The sequence below is a fragment of the Littorina saxatilis genome, linkage group LG17, assembly GCF_037325665.1.
Source record: "Littorina saxatilis isolate snail1 linkage group LG17, US_GU_Lsax_2.0, whole genome shotgun sequence".
NCBI classification, from domain to species: Eukaryota; Metazoa; Mollusca; class Gastropoda; order Littorinimorpha; family Littorinidae; genus Littorina; species Littorina saxatilis.
Genome location: NC_090261.1, coordinates 15828719 through 15844848, shown reverse-complemented (window position 1 = coordinate 15844848; position 16130 = coordinate 15828719). Strand labels below are relative to the sequence as shown.

Genomic DNA, 16130 nt, shown 5'->3' with positions numbered 1-16130 from the left:
TCATTATGCTTTAGTTTGGAGCTCAATCCGTCAATTAATTTCACGACAAATGTTCTTTGGCTTGCTTACATGGACTTGTATCAAAAATAAGTAAAGAATGTCACTGGATTCTGAGCTATGAATTTAACACGATAAAGTTCAAGATTACCCCAATTGTTATCTGATGACTTACGGGGAAGTATTTCGCATAAAATAAAATAAAGGTTAGCCGCATTTACAGCAATTGTTTATGCCCTCACCTCTCATATGCAACCTGCCCATATCATACGTCTGTAGAAAAACAGAAGACTGGATTGTGAAGGTGACATGATATCAATCCCAATAAAATCCAACAGTGGGCCGATGCTGTCAGCGAAGGACAATAGCGAAAGTGGCGTAAGGGAAAGTACTCGCGATGTATTTCCAGAGAAGGATTTCAGTCATCTCCCTTCCTTTCTACTTGCAAAATGGACGAGATGGTTCGTCGCCGACGCGGAGGAGGAGAAGATTCAAGCGCCACAGTTGATGATTTTAAGGAAGAGAAGAGGGATGCAGAGCTTGTGGCTCGATCGTCACAGGGGTGAGCATGTTTGTTGATTATGCGCTAACCGCGCAGCCGTCGCAGTTCGTTGTGTCATGTGTGAGAATGTGTCGTCTGCTCGACAACAACGCAAAACATGGTTGGCACACAGAAAAAGCCTGAGTTTCATTACCCTGCGAGGGCCTGTCGCCGACCATGAATCTTGTATAAAAGAGAGAGAGAGAGAGAGAATTAAGTCTCCTACTATGGAATTTTTTCTTGATATCTTCTTCCTGTAATTCAGGAAAAATTATTTAAAAAGATTTAAATGTGGTTCCCTTCTTGCCAGTGCTGTGCTTATTTTTAATTATCTGTTTTTTGTCAGGTGGAGTGTATTCTTCATAGCCTTTACAGTAGCTGGCGTCCTCCTGACTTGTATTCTTGCCCTTCTTCCTTCTCCAATAGAACCGGTTGCCTACAGGTCAGTTCCATGTCAGTGTGTGTGTGTAGGCCTACATGTACCGGTATGTTCTTTTGTTTTGCATCCTCGACTCGTCCTCATGTTCATCGCTTATCCCAGCATCTCTTGTTTACTTCAACTTCTTCACAAACGTAAATTCATCCTCAGAAGAAACTTGAATATTACCATAGTAAAACTTTAATTTTGAATTAATTTTGGTTCATCTTCCCAGAAAACTAGTCGCTAAGTTTGTTTTTTCGATTTTTCTTCCAAAAAGAGAGAGGAAGTGAGTGAGATGTTAAACAACATGTACCTCATAGTGGTCTCTCAAACGGCTTCATAATTGTTTCTATTCCTTTCATTATTATCCCTTCAAGGATCACAAATTCAAGTCTGAATGCACAGTACACTTCTTTGCTTTCTCATTCCAATGAACAACGTTCATGCACAACCCTAATGAAGCTCATGCACTTTTGACTCGTTTATTCTACATTCATCCTCCTCCCTGCCTCCCTTTCCCCTGTCCCTTGCCCCTCTCCTCCCTTACCTGGCAAATGTGGGTTTTTTTCAAGGAGAGACACAAAATACCCCTTTTAAATGCTTAACTCATTGTCTCCCTGGTACGGATATATCCGTACCCACTCATATGGCTCTATCTTACCAGGTACGGATATATATCCGCTCAGACTGTTAGCTTCAGTCGCTTCCTGTAACGTCCATCTAACGCCTGCATTCCAGCATGTTGATATGCAGTTACTACACAGTTACTACAATTCTGAGTGACCTGTCTCCCAGGTACGGATATATCCGTACCCACTCATATGGCTCTATCTTACCAGGTACGGATATATCCGCTCAGACTGTTAGCTTCAGTCGCTTCCTGTAACGTCCATCTAACGCCTGCATTCCAGCATGTTGATATGCAGTTACTACACAGTTACTACAATTCTGAGTGACCTGCTGCAGCACAGCTGGTCTCGGCTAAAAAAAACTTGGTCAACATAGCTGGGGTAGAAAGTGTTAAGTAAAACAATCTGGCCAGCCCCTGTACCCCTGCCTCATTTTGGAAGCCCCTCCCTCTCATACCCTAGGTCCAACCCTGTTATCCTGTATCCAAAGTAAAAACCTGGATGTATGGTGATTTAGAGATATAGTGCCAGTCATTTTTCATGTGCCAGTGGCACAGGTTCTGTGGGGTTTGAGGTGTTCACAGACAGATCAGTGTGACTGGGAGTGAAAAGGAGAGGTCCGAGTACTATTACTACCCTAGTGGGTGTTGCATGTAGCACAATGCTTGTCCAGTAAGGCTGGGGTATAAATGACCATCTGAGTGTCTTCCATTTTTGAAATATGATAGGCGTGCATGTTATTACATACGTGAACCTATGTTTTATATGTGTTGTCTTATACAATTGTTGTTATAATCATTTACACTTACAGGCAGGCAGGGTGTGCCGAAGAAAATGTTCCATTTTTATGTAATATTTTAATGGACGATAAAGTGCTGTTATTGTTATTGTTATTGTTTACATGCTCTGAGAGCACCCTTCTCTACCATAAGAATAGGCTACAATACAGTAGTACAAATGTCAGCGCTGAAGATGATTGAGAAAATAAAACTATTAGTTAATTGACACCCACTTGGTTCATAAAAACATAACAAAGACATGCAAGGAATTAGGCCTTGGCAGTTGAAAAAGAAATAATTTATTTGGGATTGTAGCATGGGTAGAGCTTTCTTTGAATTTATGCACATGATTACTATCCCCCAACAACAACAACAACACACACACACACACCCCCTCCCACATCACAGCCTTTCTCCCATTGGGTACCCTCTCTGGTTTGCTTTTTACTTTCTCTTTTTATCAACTCAACTTTTGCAATTTCTTGTGATTTAATTGTTACAATTTAGATTTTTCTTCCATTGTCAGCTGAGTAGAGCAAAATGTACCCTGCAGTTTAAAAAACAGAGTGTAATGGGAGAGAGAATAGTGAAGAGAGATTCACTCAGTATTGGGAAGATGTCTTCTATGTTTTCATAACAATGAAAACGTAATCGCCCGAAAAAACACACGTACCAGGAACAATAAAAAGTATCGGTTTTGACCGTACTTTCTATTGTTCCTTGCACTTTCTTTTCTCCTGGGTACATTTTCATTCTTGTCTTGTTCTAGCTCTTCTCACCTGCAGTCTCTTGTTCCTAACTTTTATTTTTCATTTCAGTCTTCCATCCCCTCCCGCTTGGACCGGGCCGCTGGAACCTAACGACAAACTGACGCAAGCAGAGCGAGTGTTTGAAAATCAGTTAAAGGGGCCAGAGTCCATTGTGAGAGATGGAAGTGAGTGCAGATGGTGTCGGATTATAAAATGGGTGAAGTCTGGTTACTGGTGATATGAATACACACCAACCAGCGCGCACACATGAATTTGGTATGGGGCTGCCCATTTCATGGGAATTTAAACAAGTCGCGTAAGGCGAAATTACTACATTTAGTCAAGCTGTGGAACTCACAGAATGAAACTGAACGCACTGCATTTTTTCACAATGACCGTAATCCGCCGCTCGTGCAAAAGGCAGTGAAATTAACGAGCCTGTTTAGCGCGGGGGTGGTTGCGCTGTGCTGCATAGCACGCTTTTCTGTACCTCTCTTCGTTTTAACTTTCTGAGCGTGTTTGTAATCCAAACATATCATATCTATATGTTTTTGGAATCAGGAACCGACAAGGAATACGATGAAATTGTTTTTAAATCGATTTGGAAAATTTTATTTTAATCATAATTTTTATATTTTTAATTTTCAGAGCTTGTTTTTAATCTGAATATAACATATGTATATGTTTTTGGAATCAGAAAATGATAAAGAATAAGATGAAAGTAATTTTGGATCGTTATATAAAAAAAAATATTTAATTACAATTTTCAGATTTGTAATGACCAAAGTCATCAATTAAATTTTAAGCCTCCAAGCTGAAATGCAATACCAAAGTCCGGCCTTCGTTGAAGATTGCTTGGCCAAAATTTGAATCAATTTGATTAGAAAATGAGGGTGTGACAGTGCCGCCTCAACTTTTACAAAAAGCCGGGTATGACGTCATCAAAGACATTTATCCAAAAAATGAAGAAAAAAAAATGTCTGGGGATATCATACCCAGGAACTCTCATGTCAAATTTCATAAAGATCGGTCCAGTAGTTTACTCTGAATCGCTCTACACAGACAGACAGACACACACACACACACACACACACACACACACACACACACACACACACACACACACACACACACACACACACACACACACACACACACACACACACACACACACACACACACACACACACACACACACACACACACACACACACACACACACACACACACACACACACACACACACACACACACACACACACACACACACACACACACACACACACACACACACACACACACACACACACACACACACACACACACACACACACACACACACACACACACACACACACACACACACACACACACACACACACACACACACACACACACACACACACACACACACACACACACACACACACACACACACACACACACACACACACACACACACACACACACACACACACACACACACACACACACACACACACACACACACACACACACACACACACACACACACACACACACACACACACACACACACACACACACACACACACACACACACACACACACACACACACACACACACACACACACACACACACACACACACACACACACACACACACACACACACACACACACACACACACACACACACACACACACACACACACACACACACACACACATACACCACAACCCTCGTCTCGATTCCCTCTCTATGTTAAAACATTTAGTCAAAACTTGACTAAATGTAAAAAGAAAGTGAATGGTAATACAGTGGCACCCCCTTTGAAGACCTCAACATGTTGTACAAATCAGGTCATACAAAGGAGAGAGTATTAAAGTGGAAGTAAATGTACAGAGATTATGAACAGAAAATCGGAGAGAATAAAATTCTTGAAGTCTTACATTGGGTGGTCTTAAAAGGGAGGTTCCATTGAATATGCATTTACCCAAAAATGACTAATGCTGAGAAGGAAATGTTATACTCTAGGCAGTTTAATGTTGACAACAGAAGCAGGTGTCTCATGCCAACACGGTAGTGGTGGTGAAGCTACTGAAGCTGAATTTGGTACACATGGTATGCAGCAGTGTTGTCAGATTAAGAATACATTTTTATTAAGGTTTCTTTTCTATGTCATTAACCTTTCCATTGTGACAGCCTGTCTATACTGACCATTTTTGGTCTGTCCCTTGGGTTATCTCTACACTGTCCCTTGGGTTATCTCTACACTGTCCCTTGGGTTATCTCTACACTGTCCCTTGGGTTATCTCTACACTGTCCCTTGGGTTATCTCTACACTGTCCCTTGGGTTATCTCTACACTGTCCCTTGGGTTATCTCTACACTGTCCCTTGGGTTATCTCTACAGTGTATGGACAGGTTGGACTGTATATCAGTCTGTGTGTTTGTGAAACAGTACTTTTTTGTCATCATTTTTTTCCTGCTGTCTTGAAACAGTAATAGCAAAATGGATTCATTCTCATTTATTTTTCATCCACAGACTACATTTACACTGGCACAGCTGATGGGCGTATCATCAGCATTTACAAAGGAAAAATCTCCCCGCTGGCCAGACTTGGCGGCAAGGGAAAAAACTGTGGTAAGAAAAAGAAACGGATTAAGATGACATTGTACGAAAGGCATTCCTCGTTACTTAACATTTCTTTGTCTGCCTACAACAAAGTATTCAGTTGTCGATTATAGTTACCTAAATGTAAATCCACACTCTTTTGTTGCTTAGTTCCATGCCACTTTGTTTTCTGTTTTTACAAGCAAGCACTTGTGCAGGAAACAGATATCGATGTCGTCATGGAATTTTGGCGTAAATCATTTTAGACAGCGTTTCTGCAGAAGGCCAAAACTGATTAACTTGTCTAAAGCACAAAAACTTCAAAATCAACAAGATTTGAGTTACGCCAAAATTCCAGGATGATGATGATATTCAGATTGAAGCAATTTTGATTAGATTGCAAAGTACCGTGCCTATAATTTGTGTTAACGCTGTGTGCAGGCAGTTTTGATGCAGAACCAACATGTGGCCGTCCACTGGGCATGAGGTTGGACCATGAGGGATACCTGCTGGTGGCTGATGCATACCTGGGTATCTTCAAAGTCAATGTCGCCACAGGTACACAAGCTTCTCTTTTGGCTGGTAGAAATACTGACATTCTCGTTATCTTCAGAGTCAATGTTGCCACAGGTACACAAGCTTCTCTTTTGGCTGGTAGAAATACTGACATTCTCGTTATCTTCAGAGTCAATGTTGCCACAGGTACACAAGCTTCTCTTTTGGCTGGTAGAAATACTGACATTCTCGTTATCTTCAGAGTCAATGTTGCCACAGGTACACAAGCTTCTCTTTTGGCTGGTAGAAATACTGACATTCTCGTTATCTTCAGAGTCAATGTTGCCACAGGTACACAAGCTTCTATTTTGGCTGGTAGAAATACTGACATTCTCGTTATCTTCAAAGTCAATGTCGCCACAGGTACACAAGCTTCTCTTTTGGCTGGTAGAAATACTGACATTCTCGTTATCTTCAGAGTCAATGTTGCCACAGGTACACAAGCTTCTCTTTTGGCTGGTAGAAATACTGACATTCTCCTAGCATTGTGTACATCTTTATTAACCTTTCATTGTGTGCTTATCCTCATTCTCAATACCTCATAGGGTTGTGATGACGTATTAAATATACATTGTTCACTGTTTCATGTGTATGTAGTTTATTAATTTTATCAATTAGAATGTTATATTAGTTTGTTAATTTGATCAATATATTATAATATAACTTGAAGGGTGGTATGTGACAGATGGTACTCTGCGTCAACACCCCAGCAGATTATCTGCATGTTGAGAAAGGGGAAGACATCAAGTGAAAGGGGAAGACATCAAGTGAAAGGGGAAGACATCAAGTGAAAGGGGAAGACATCAAGTGAAAGGGGAAGACATCAAGTGAAAGGGGAAGACATCAAGTGAAAGGGGAAGACATCAATTGAAAGTGGAAGACATCAAGTGAAAGGGGAAGACATCAAGTGAAAGGGGAAGACATCAAGTGAAAGGGGAAGCTGCACTGTAGATGTAAGCTACCTCAAATGTATTTTACGGACTATAAGGCGCAACTTTTTTTCTCAATCTTGACCCCTGGGGCTTATGGGCTTATGGAACAGAAGCCCCTATGTGTTGTTAAAATAGAAATCCCTGGCCAAGTTTCATCTCAGACATCAAAGAGACCGCCTGAGTACCAGTCAAACAACTTGTGATAATGCATGTTTCAGCTACAAGTACTACCCTGGCCAAGTTTCCTCTCAAGACATCAAAAAGACCACCCCCCATAGATAAAACTGGGTCATTGACCCCGGGAAGAAGGTCCTGTCTGTAAACAAGGCCACCCAGCTGTCACAAAGGACCTGCCTTTGATCTCACGGCACACCAGTGTTTCTTCTCAGAGGTGAAAGGAGATTGACCCTCTCATAGATCATAGATAAGGTCATTGACCCGGTGCAGGGAAAGTTTCCTCTCTCAGATATGAAAGGGGAACCACTTCTCATAGCTAAAACTGGGTCATTGACCCTGGGGAAGAAGGTCGTGTTTGTAAACAAGGCCACCCAACTATCACAATGGACCTGCCTTTGATCTCGGGCACACACAGAGCACAAATATTTCCACTCTGTATTCTTCCTTTGATGTGCGGCTTATAGACCGGAAGCGCCTAATGTTATGTTTTTTCTCAATTTTACCTCAAAAGTGGGGGTTGCGCCCTATATAACGAAGCGCCTTATAGTCCGGAATGGGGCGGGGATATAGCTCAGTCGGTAGCGCGCTGGATTTGTATCCAGTTGGCCGCTGTCAGCGTGAGTTCGTCCCCACGTTCGGCGAGAGATTTATTTCTCAGAGTCAACTTTGTGTGCAGACTCTCATCGGTGTACGAACACCCCCGTGTGTACACGCAAACACAAGACCAAGTGCGCACGAAAAAGATCCTGTAATCCATGTCAGAGTTCGGTGGGTTATAGAAACACGAAAATACCCAAGCATGCTTCCCCCAAAAGCGGCGTATGGCTGCCTAAATGGCGGGGTAAAAACGGTCATACACGTAAAATTCCACTCGTGCAAAAAAACACGTAGTGTACGTGGGAGTTTCAGCCCATGAAGGCAGAAGAAGAAGAAGATAGTCCGGAAAGTCCGGTACCATTGTTGAAAAAATTCATCTCACTTTTTTCTAACGTTCCCAACAAATCCACAGGTGACGTTCACGACGTCTTGTCCTCTCAGACCCCCATGGCCGGTCAGCTGCCCAAATTTTTCAACGACGTTGAAGAAGGTCTGGATGGAACCATTTACTTCACAGACTCCAGCACGCGCTGGGACCGCCGACACAACCGCTACTGCCTTCTGGAGGCTGACATGTCAGGCAGGTATGGTGTGACCTTCAGTATACTTCACCGCTGTTTTTATTTTCTCAGAATGAAGTCAAAATATGAGTGTAAAGTGGAACCCTATTTCAAGACAATCAGTTTTGAGACTTATCAGTAGATTTACCTCCATTCTGAGACGGCTCTCCTTTTCAAATCTTGATTTTCTCATATTTTCAAAGGAGGAGGGGGGTTCTGCTGCCTCGTTTGTTTAAAAGAAAGAGACTAGGAATTAAGACACTGTTTTTTCTTTGTAAATAATTTCAGATGCTTGTAATTACTGTGGTACCTGTGATGACAGGACCTTTGTAACATACACAGGGTTCGTGCAGGTCATGGAAAACCTGGAAAGTCATGGAATTTGATTTTTAATTTTCCAGGCCTGGAAAGTCATGGAATTTCAATTCAAGCCATGGAAAGTCATGGAATTTAACAAAAATAAGAAAGAAAAAAATTAACCTTTAGCACGCCAGCGGCGATTTTCGTCGCCCAGCCATCCCCCCCCTTTGCCAGCCAGCGGCGATTTGCGTCACCAGCACAAGGCTTGTTCATATGACCAACTTCTCGTTCGTATTTGCATACGAGAATAACAGTATTTTTAACGGCACTTGAGCCAAAGCGAGGCTCACTTCCTTCCGTTATCTCGTCGTGTCGTCTGCATTTGAGTCGGTTTCGTCGAAGTTTTCTGCTTTTGTTTTTGCATCGATAAAGTACTTTAGCGCTTTGACAAGCAAGATGGAGGATGATGAGTTTGAAACTTTCTTTCGAGTTGTTTCTTGACAACAAAAAGTATGCGGAATTGGAACGAATTACCGAGGAAGATCTTCGCAATGAACTGTGTATCGCGGTGAAAAAAATGACAGTTCAAGTCACAGTGACGGTTACGAAACGGAATTTACGAAAGTGCAGATGGATACAAACAGTGGCTGGTCCAGTTTAGTGAAATGACAGGAGCAGCAAACATTACTGATAATCTGACTGCGTAGCAAATGCTTGACTTGCTTGTCGAAGAGACACTGCGTAGAAACTGACTCAAATTCAGTGTAAAGCAAGCCAGTGTCAAAACTGGCAGTGACAAGACGTAAAATGTTTGCGTGTTCGGAAATGGCGACCTGTGGATCTAGTCATGGAAAATGTTATTGAGGCTCATGGAAAGTCATGGAAAAGTCATGGAATTTTGTTTCTAAAAACCAGTGGGGACCCTGCATACATGTAATACAGTGTTGTTTGGTATACGTTCTGCCAGGCTGTTGTCATACGACCCAAACACCATGCATATAAAGGAGCTGGCTGGCGGTTTTGCGTTTGCCAACGGTCTGGCTATCTCAAGTGACAAGTCTCATATCCTGGTGGCCGAAACTACAAAGGCTCGCATCATGCGGTGAGTAGCAGGCCTTAGGCTTTGCAAGTTAGGGTATGTATGGGGGTGGTTATGTACATGTGTGTACAGCAGTCCCTGCTATGTACGGCCCCCGGCGTGAGCGGACACCTGATATGTACGGACACATTTGCTCGGCACGGAGTGTTTTCCTTCTATATTTGCCCCCCCCCTTAAACGGACACCTGCAAAACGTGGACGCGGACACTCATTTTCGGTCCCAACAGCAGGTCATACCTCCAATGTACGGACAGACCATCGTCAAATTTTCACCACAACAAAATCGATAACAGAGCAGTCCGGCTCTTGGTAGGATCACAGCCGCAATGGTGTGATGACAGTCACTGATAACTTGAGTGCACGTGTACCCATCAGGAGGGAGGGTAGTTTTGGTCAGGAGTGGAGTACATGCGAAGATGCCAACATGAAACTGCACTGTGCTCTTTATTCTTGTCTGTTAGACGTAAACAACAGAAACCACAGTCGATGAAGGTCCTGAGCAAAAGAGAGTGAAAAAACGGCCACGGTTCTCAGCATCGTGTGTCTGTGTGTAACCTCTTTCATTGACAAGATACTCTTGTTTCCCCTCAGCCTTGACCAGTGAGTCGGTTGCCTAATCTGTGAATCCTTCAGTTGTCTTGCTTTGTCAAAAGTTAGACACAGTCAACTGGTTTTGCTCTGAGTGAACAGTGCAGCTGGCCTCTCTGGCCACAGCCCCAAACAGTACATGGCTGGAGGGAATGAGAGAGAGGGAGGGGGGGTTGAGGGGTAGCTGGCAAAACTCAGTGGGGTCTCCGGTGTCACTGCATGTCAGCAGGAAGAGCATTGGAGAGAAATAGAGAGGTGTACATACTCTTCCACACAATTTCCAAGCATCAGTTGTCACAGCTTGGGGTAGGCATTAGTGAGGGAGAGTGGGAGCTGTGTTATGTACGGTGTATTTCCGACTGAAGAGTGAAAAGTCACTGCCATGCCACATGATCGGCATGCAGTCAATAAAGCCAGACAAGAAGAAAATAAATTACATGATTATGACATGCAGCTCTATCTGCTGCTATTTATTCAAACTAGTTTTCAAGCTTATTCTTGCAAAGCATCTGCACACGCTCCTCTGTGCTGTGTTTGTGTGGCTGCTTTCGTATGTCAGTGCATGGTGAGTGTGTTCACTGCCTTGAGGATTTATTTTATCTCTTCTTTTCAACACTTTTCATACAAATCATTTTTACAGAACGTTTAAAGAAGTATTAGGAGTTTATTGTTATTGTTTAGTAGCCACAAGAAGTGATTAGCATAGACTCAATCCTGTTGTTTGTGTGTCTCTGTGTGAGTGTATGGGGGAGGGGGGTGGTGTGGTCACCCGGCCCTCCCGTGACCGGACACCTGCAATGTACGGACAGTTTTGCTATGGCCCAAGGGTGTCCATTCATGAGAGGGACTGCTGTATTTCAAAAATTAATTCGGTGTTGAACTGAAGGTTGTAAATATGGCTGCAGTGTCTATATAACTGGAATGAGTTTACTTGAAGGAAAAAACACTTTTAGTGAAATTTGCGTAAACATTATACTTATATATGGTAGGTTTGGGGTCACAAGACGCTACCGATAATAGGACCTTCCCATGCTACCAAGAGTGAGTAAAACCATGTTGGTATCACATAGAAACAACCAGTGCTGAAAACAAGTAGTTATTTCAGATTCTGTGTGTTTCTTTTGTGCAGTTTCAAACCTCGTAATGATGAGTCGATCCTCAAATTCTGGACATTGTTTTTTAAGTGCACAAAAGTCAGACCATTTGACCTATTAACTAGTTACTTTGTCGAATGGTCATGCATCAGCTGAATTTAATGTACAATAAAGTAATTCGATCAACAGAAGTAGAAGTTATTAACATTTGTGTGGGTTGCATTTTTGGGGGTCACCCTATATTTTTGTCACAGGTATCATTTGACGGGACCGCAGAAGGGTGAGACGGATGTTTTTGCAGACAATCTGCCGGGGTGGCCAGACAACATCCGAAGATCAGGCCGTGGCACGTACTGGGTTGGGATGGCCAGTATCCGTCGTGCTGACCAATTTTCTCTGCTTGACTTTGCCGCTCCCTATCCATTGCTGAGATCTCTCATTGCCAAGGTAAAGTATTTTGGGGAGGAGCAGGGTGTGGAGTGAGTGAGTTTAAATTGTTCCACAAAGGTAACTCCAGAAAGTAAATCCTTATACTGCTGATCAAACCACAGAGGCGTTTTTGCTTTCTAATTGCAGTTGGTGTCGCAAGAAACCATGATGTCTTTGATCCCCAAGCATGGACTGCTGGTAGAGCTGAACAAGGACGGACAAATCGTCCGCACCTTGCACGACCCCACCGGAAAACAAGTACCTGCCGTCAGTGAGGCTGAGGAAAAAGATGGAGTTCTCTACCTTGGCTCGTATTATCTCCCTTACTTGAGCAGAGTCTATCTTAATAAAAAGTAAATTTCTTCTTTTTGTAGGTTGACAATAGAGGTGTTAAATTGCGAAGGATTATCATAGTTCTAATAAGAGGGATGGGATCTGCTATGCTGCAGATTCACCTAGATTTGATTCAGGGGTTGATTTACAGAGGTGTTTGGTTGTTCACATGCTGTTGCAATTGTTTTGCGGTTACAGTGGTACAGGTACTTGCAATGAAAGGACACCCTTGGGACTAGCCAAGTGTCCCTACATTGCAGGTGGCCTGTCATGAAAGGTATATTTTGATAGAGATAGTAGAAAAAGGGAAAACTGAAGGCATCTTTTTATGGCAGGTGTCCTCTCATCGCAGGTACCACTGTACATCCATTTTGCAGCAAGTCCTGTTGCTTTTTTGTTTTGTTTACTGTTGTGCCATGGATGGTGATGCATATTCTCTTGCATCTTCTAAGCAGCCGTATGGCTATTTGCTGTTGGGCATTTCAACTCTTTGCTGTAAATATTTCATGATACATAACACCAGAGAGCCTTAGGACTGCCAGGATCAAAGTGGTTTTAATAACATTACGGCATAAATCCCTGTTTGGTGGAGTGGATGGAAAGATGAATGTGTCGATGGCTGATTCAATGGCTGATTCAATGACTGATTCAATGGCTGATTCAATGACTGATTCAATGACTGATTCAGTGGCTGATTCAATGACTGATTCAATGACTGATTCAATGGCTGATTCAATGGCTGATTCAATGACTTGATTCAATGACTGATCCAATGACTGATTCAATACCGGGACGGTTGGCCTAGTGGTAAGGCGTCCGCCCCGTGATCGGGAGGTCGTGGGTTCGAACCCCGGCCGGGTCATACCTAAGACTTTAAAATTGGCAATCTAGTTGCTGCTCCGCCTGGCGTCTGGCATTATGGGGTTAGTGCTGGGACTGGTTGGTCCGGTGTCAGAATAATGTGACTGGGTGAGACATGAAGCCTGTGCTGCGACTTCTGTCTTGTGTGTGGCGCACGTTAAATGTCAAAGCAGCACCGCCCTGATATGGTCCTTCGTGGTCGGCTGGGCGTTAAGCAAACAAACAAACAAAAGACTGATTCAATGGCTGATTCAATGACTTGATTCAATGACTGATTCAATGACTTGATTCAATGACTGATTCAATGGCTGATTCAATGACTGATTCAGTGAAAAATGGAAGATACTGTGTACCTGTACCTGGGATTGTCTGTTCAGGGTTGAAGTCAGGGAAAAGTTAGGAGGATTAGTAACTTTAGGTTGTGAGATTATTATTCATACAAGAAACTTGCAGGTTGTTTTGTTGTTTAGTCGCATAACTGCTCAAATATACAGTTTAATGTGCTGCATATCGTTGTCAGCATTCATGCCAGATAATTAACTTTGAACATCTGTAAACTACCACCTTATTATGCATGACATTGTTTTTATAAAAATTATAGTCCACTTGAATACCTAGTTAAGCAAAATAGTCAGGAAACGAACAGTTTCAGTATTTGAAAAATAAAAGGTCCTGATGATTTTCTGTAAAATTAAAAGCCCTAGCTGAAGGGGTTTTGTGGCTTTGTCTGTCAAAATCAGCGCTAAAATGTAGGTATATACATGATAAACCACTAGTTTTCATTTCAGTAAAGATCCCATGTTTGATTGCAAACAAACCTGTTCTTGTCCTTTAACAAATGTTTTGTTTTGTGTTGTTGACTTAGCATTGCTGTAGAGCTGTTTATCTGGTTAGTGTGCCAATACATTGTGGGTATCTTTTTGTTTATGGCTTATTCTCCAGAGCTGGGTACTGTTTTGTGACATGCTTGTTTGTTTGTTCGTTCATGGGCTGAAACTCCCACGGCTTTTACGTGTATGACCGTTTTTACCCCGCCATTTAGGCAGCCATACGCCGCTTTCGGAGGAAGCATGCTGGGTATTTTCGTGTTTCTATAACCCACCGAACTCTGACATGGATAACAGGATCTTTTTCGTGCGCACTTGGTCTTGTGCTTGCGTGTACACACGGGGGTGTTCGGACACCGAGGAGAGTCTGCACACAAAGTTGACTCTGAGAAATAAATCTCTCGCCGAACGTGGGGACGAACTCACGCTGACAGCGGCCAACTGGATACAAATCCAGCGTGCTACCGACTGAGCTACATCCCCGCCCTTTTGTGACATGCATTTTCAGTCCTTTAAATGGTTATAACGTATATTAAACGGAAACTAGAAAGTATTCTCTTTACTTTTCTCAGTAATAATAAGAACATTTATATAGCGCTAAATCAAAAACTTTCGTTAAAAAGGCTTGCTCTAAGCGCTTGACATCTAAACTAAAACGTCATTCACACTCTTTACAATGATGTACAAGAACTTCATGTCACACTCTTTCATTCAGTATAGCACCATTCACACAGTTGTTATTCTGTACAAGACAATAAGTTAGTCTAACATTTAGAATGTTCATAAGATGAAAACAAGAGAAAACCAGACTGATTAAAACAACTGCTTAGTGCTAACAAAGCATGAATCTTAATGATAACGTAATACATGTTTAACTGTTAAGACCATAAAAAAACCTATATGCTAAAATAACTTCGAACTTTTAAGAACTTCTTATAAGATACACAGCACATCTAGATAAACACCAGAATGATAAAACAAAAGGCAACTCGTTAAAACTATTAAATGCATCAATGTCTAAAACACGAAAGACTCAAATATAAGATACACAATTCTCTAAAATTGTTTATTAAAACTGAAACCGACCTGCTCAAAGTAAACCATACCCACCCCCTCCCTACCCACCCCCAACCCTCCTCCTACACTAAATACTAATTATTTCTACTCTTAACTACTCCAATAAGATAATGATACAGCCATGCAACAAAAAACTGTGGGTTTTTTTCTTCTTTTTTCTTTCTTCTATTTCTTCAGCGTCCGAAGGTCTTTTTTTTTTTTCAATTGTTAGTGTTCAAATCCATGTCACAACTTTTGGTTTCCATGTTACGAAGTTGACGTACTTTTAAACCCTTGTAATTTACTGAACGTAGACCAACACAATTGGCAAGTATTTTTAATTCTTTCTCTCCAGGCCAAGGATAAATATTGAACTAGTATTTATTATTGAAATAATTTGTATTGGTAAAATACCCCCCGCGGGTTAGGGGGAAGAATTTACCCGATGCTCCCCAGCATGTCGTAAGAGGCGACTAACGGATTCTGTTTCTCCTTTTACCCTTGTTAAGTGTTTCTTGTATAGAATATAGTCAATGTTTGTAAAGATTTTAGTCAAGCAGTATGTAAGAAATGTTAAGTCCTTTGTACTGGAAACTTGCATTCTCCCAGTAAGGTCATATATTGTACTACGTTGCAAGCCCCTGGAGAAATTTTTTGATAAGTGCTTTTGTGAACAAGAAACAATTAACAAGTGGCTCTATCCCATCTCCCCGTCGCGATATAACCTTCGTGGTTGAAAACGACGTTAAACACCAAATAAAGAAAGAATGTATGGTTAAAATGTCGCATTTAAGTAAGGAAATGTCAACTTGGTAACATGGTTTCCCCTGGTACACAGCTCTGGAGAACAACCCAATGGTAGGCAACATTGATTCCACACAGAGTAGCTGTCTTCCTAAAAGTTATGATTTTTTAAATGTTAATAAATGAATGCGAGTAAAATACTTCTGAATACATCACTGAAGAAAAGTTTAAAATTTAAAGCCATTAAATGTGTTCATGTCTGTGCT

The 16130-nt window shown here is 41.9% G+C and overlaps 1 protein-coding gene across 1 annotated transcript; it reads left to right on the top strand.

Moving 5' to 3' along the window:
* Nucleotides 1-415: 415 nt before the first annotated feature.
* On the top strand, nt 416-15196 carry LOC138952548 (adipocyte plasma membrane-associated protein-like). The gene is made up of 9 exons (XM_070324230.1): nt 416-559; nt 885-980; nt 3186-3301; nt 5644-5742; nt 6154-6270; nt 8386-8557; nt 9801-9935; nt 11869-12061; nt 12191-15196. The coding sequence occupies exons 1-9, from the start codon at nt 447-449 to the stop codon at nt 12398-12400; spliced, it is 1251 nt and encodes a 416-aa protein (XP_070180331.1). The 5' UTR covers nt 416-446; the 3' UTR covers nt 12401-15196.
* The last annotated feature ends 934 nt before the right edge of the window (nt 15197-16130 follow it).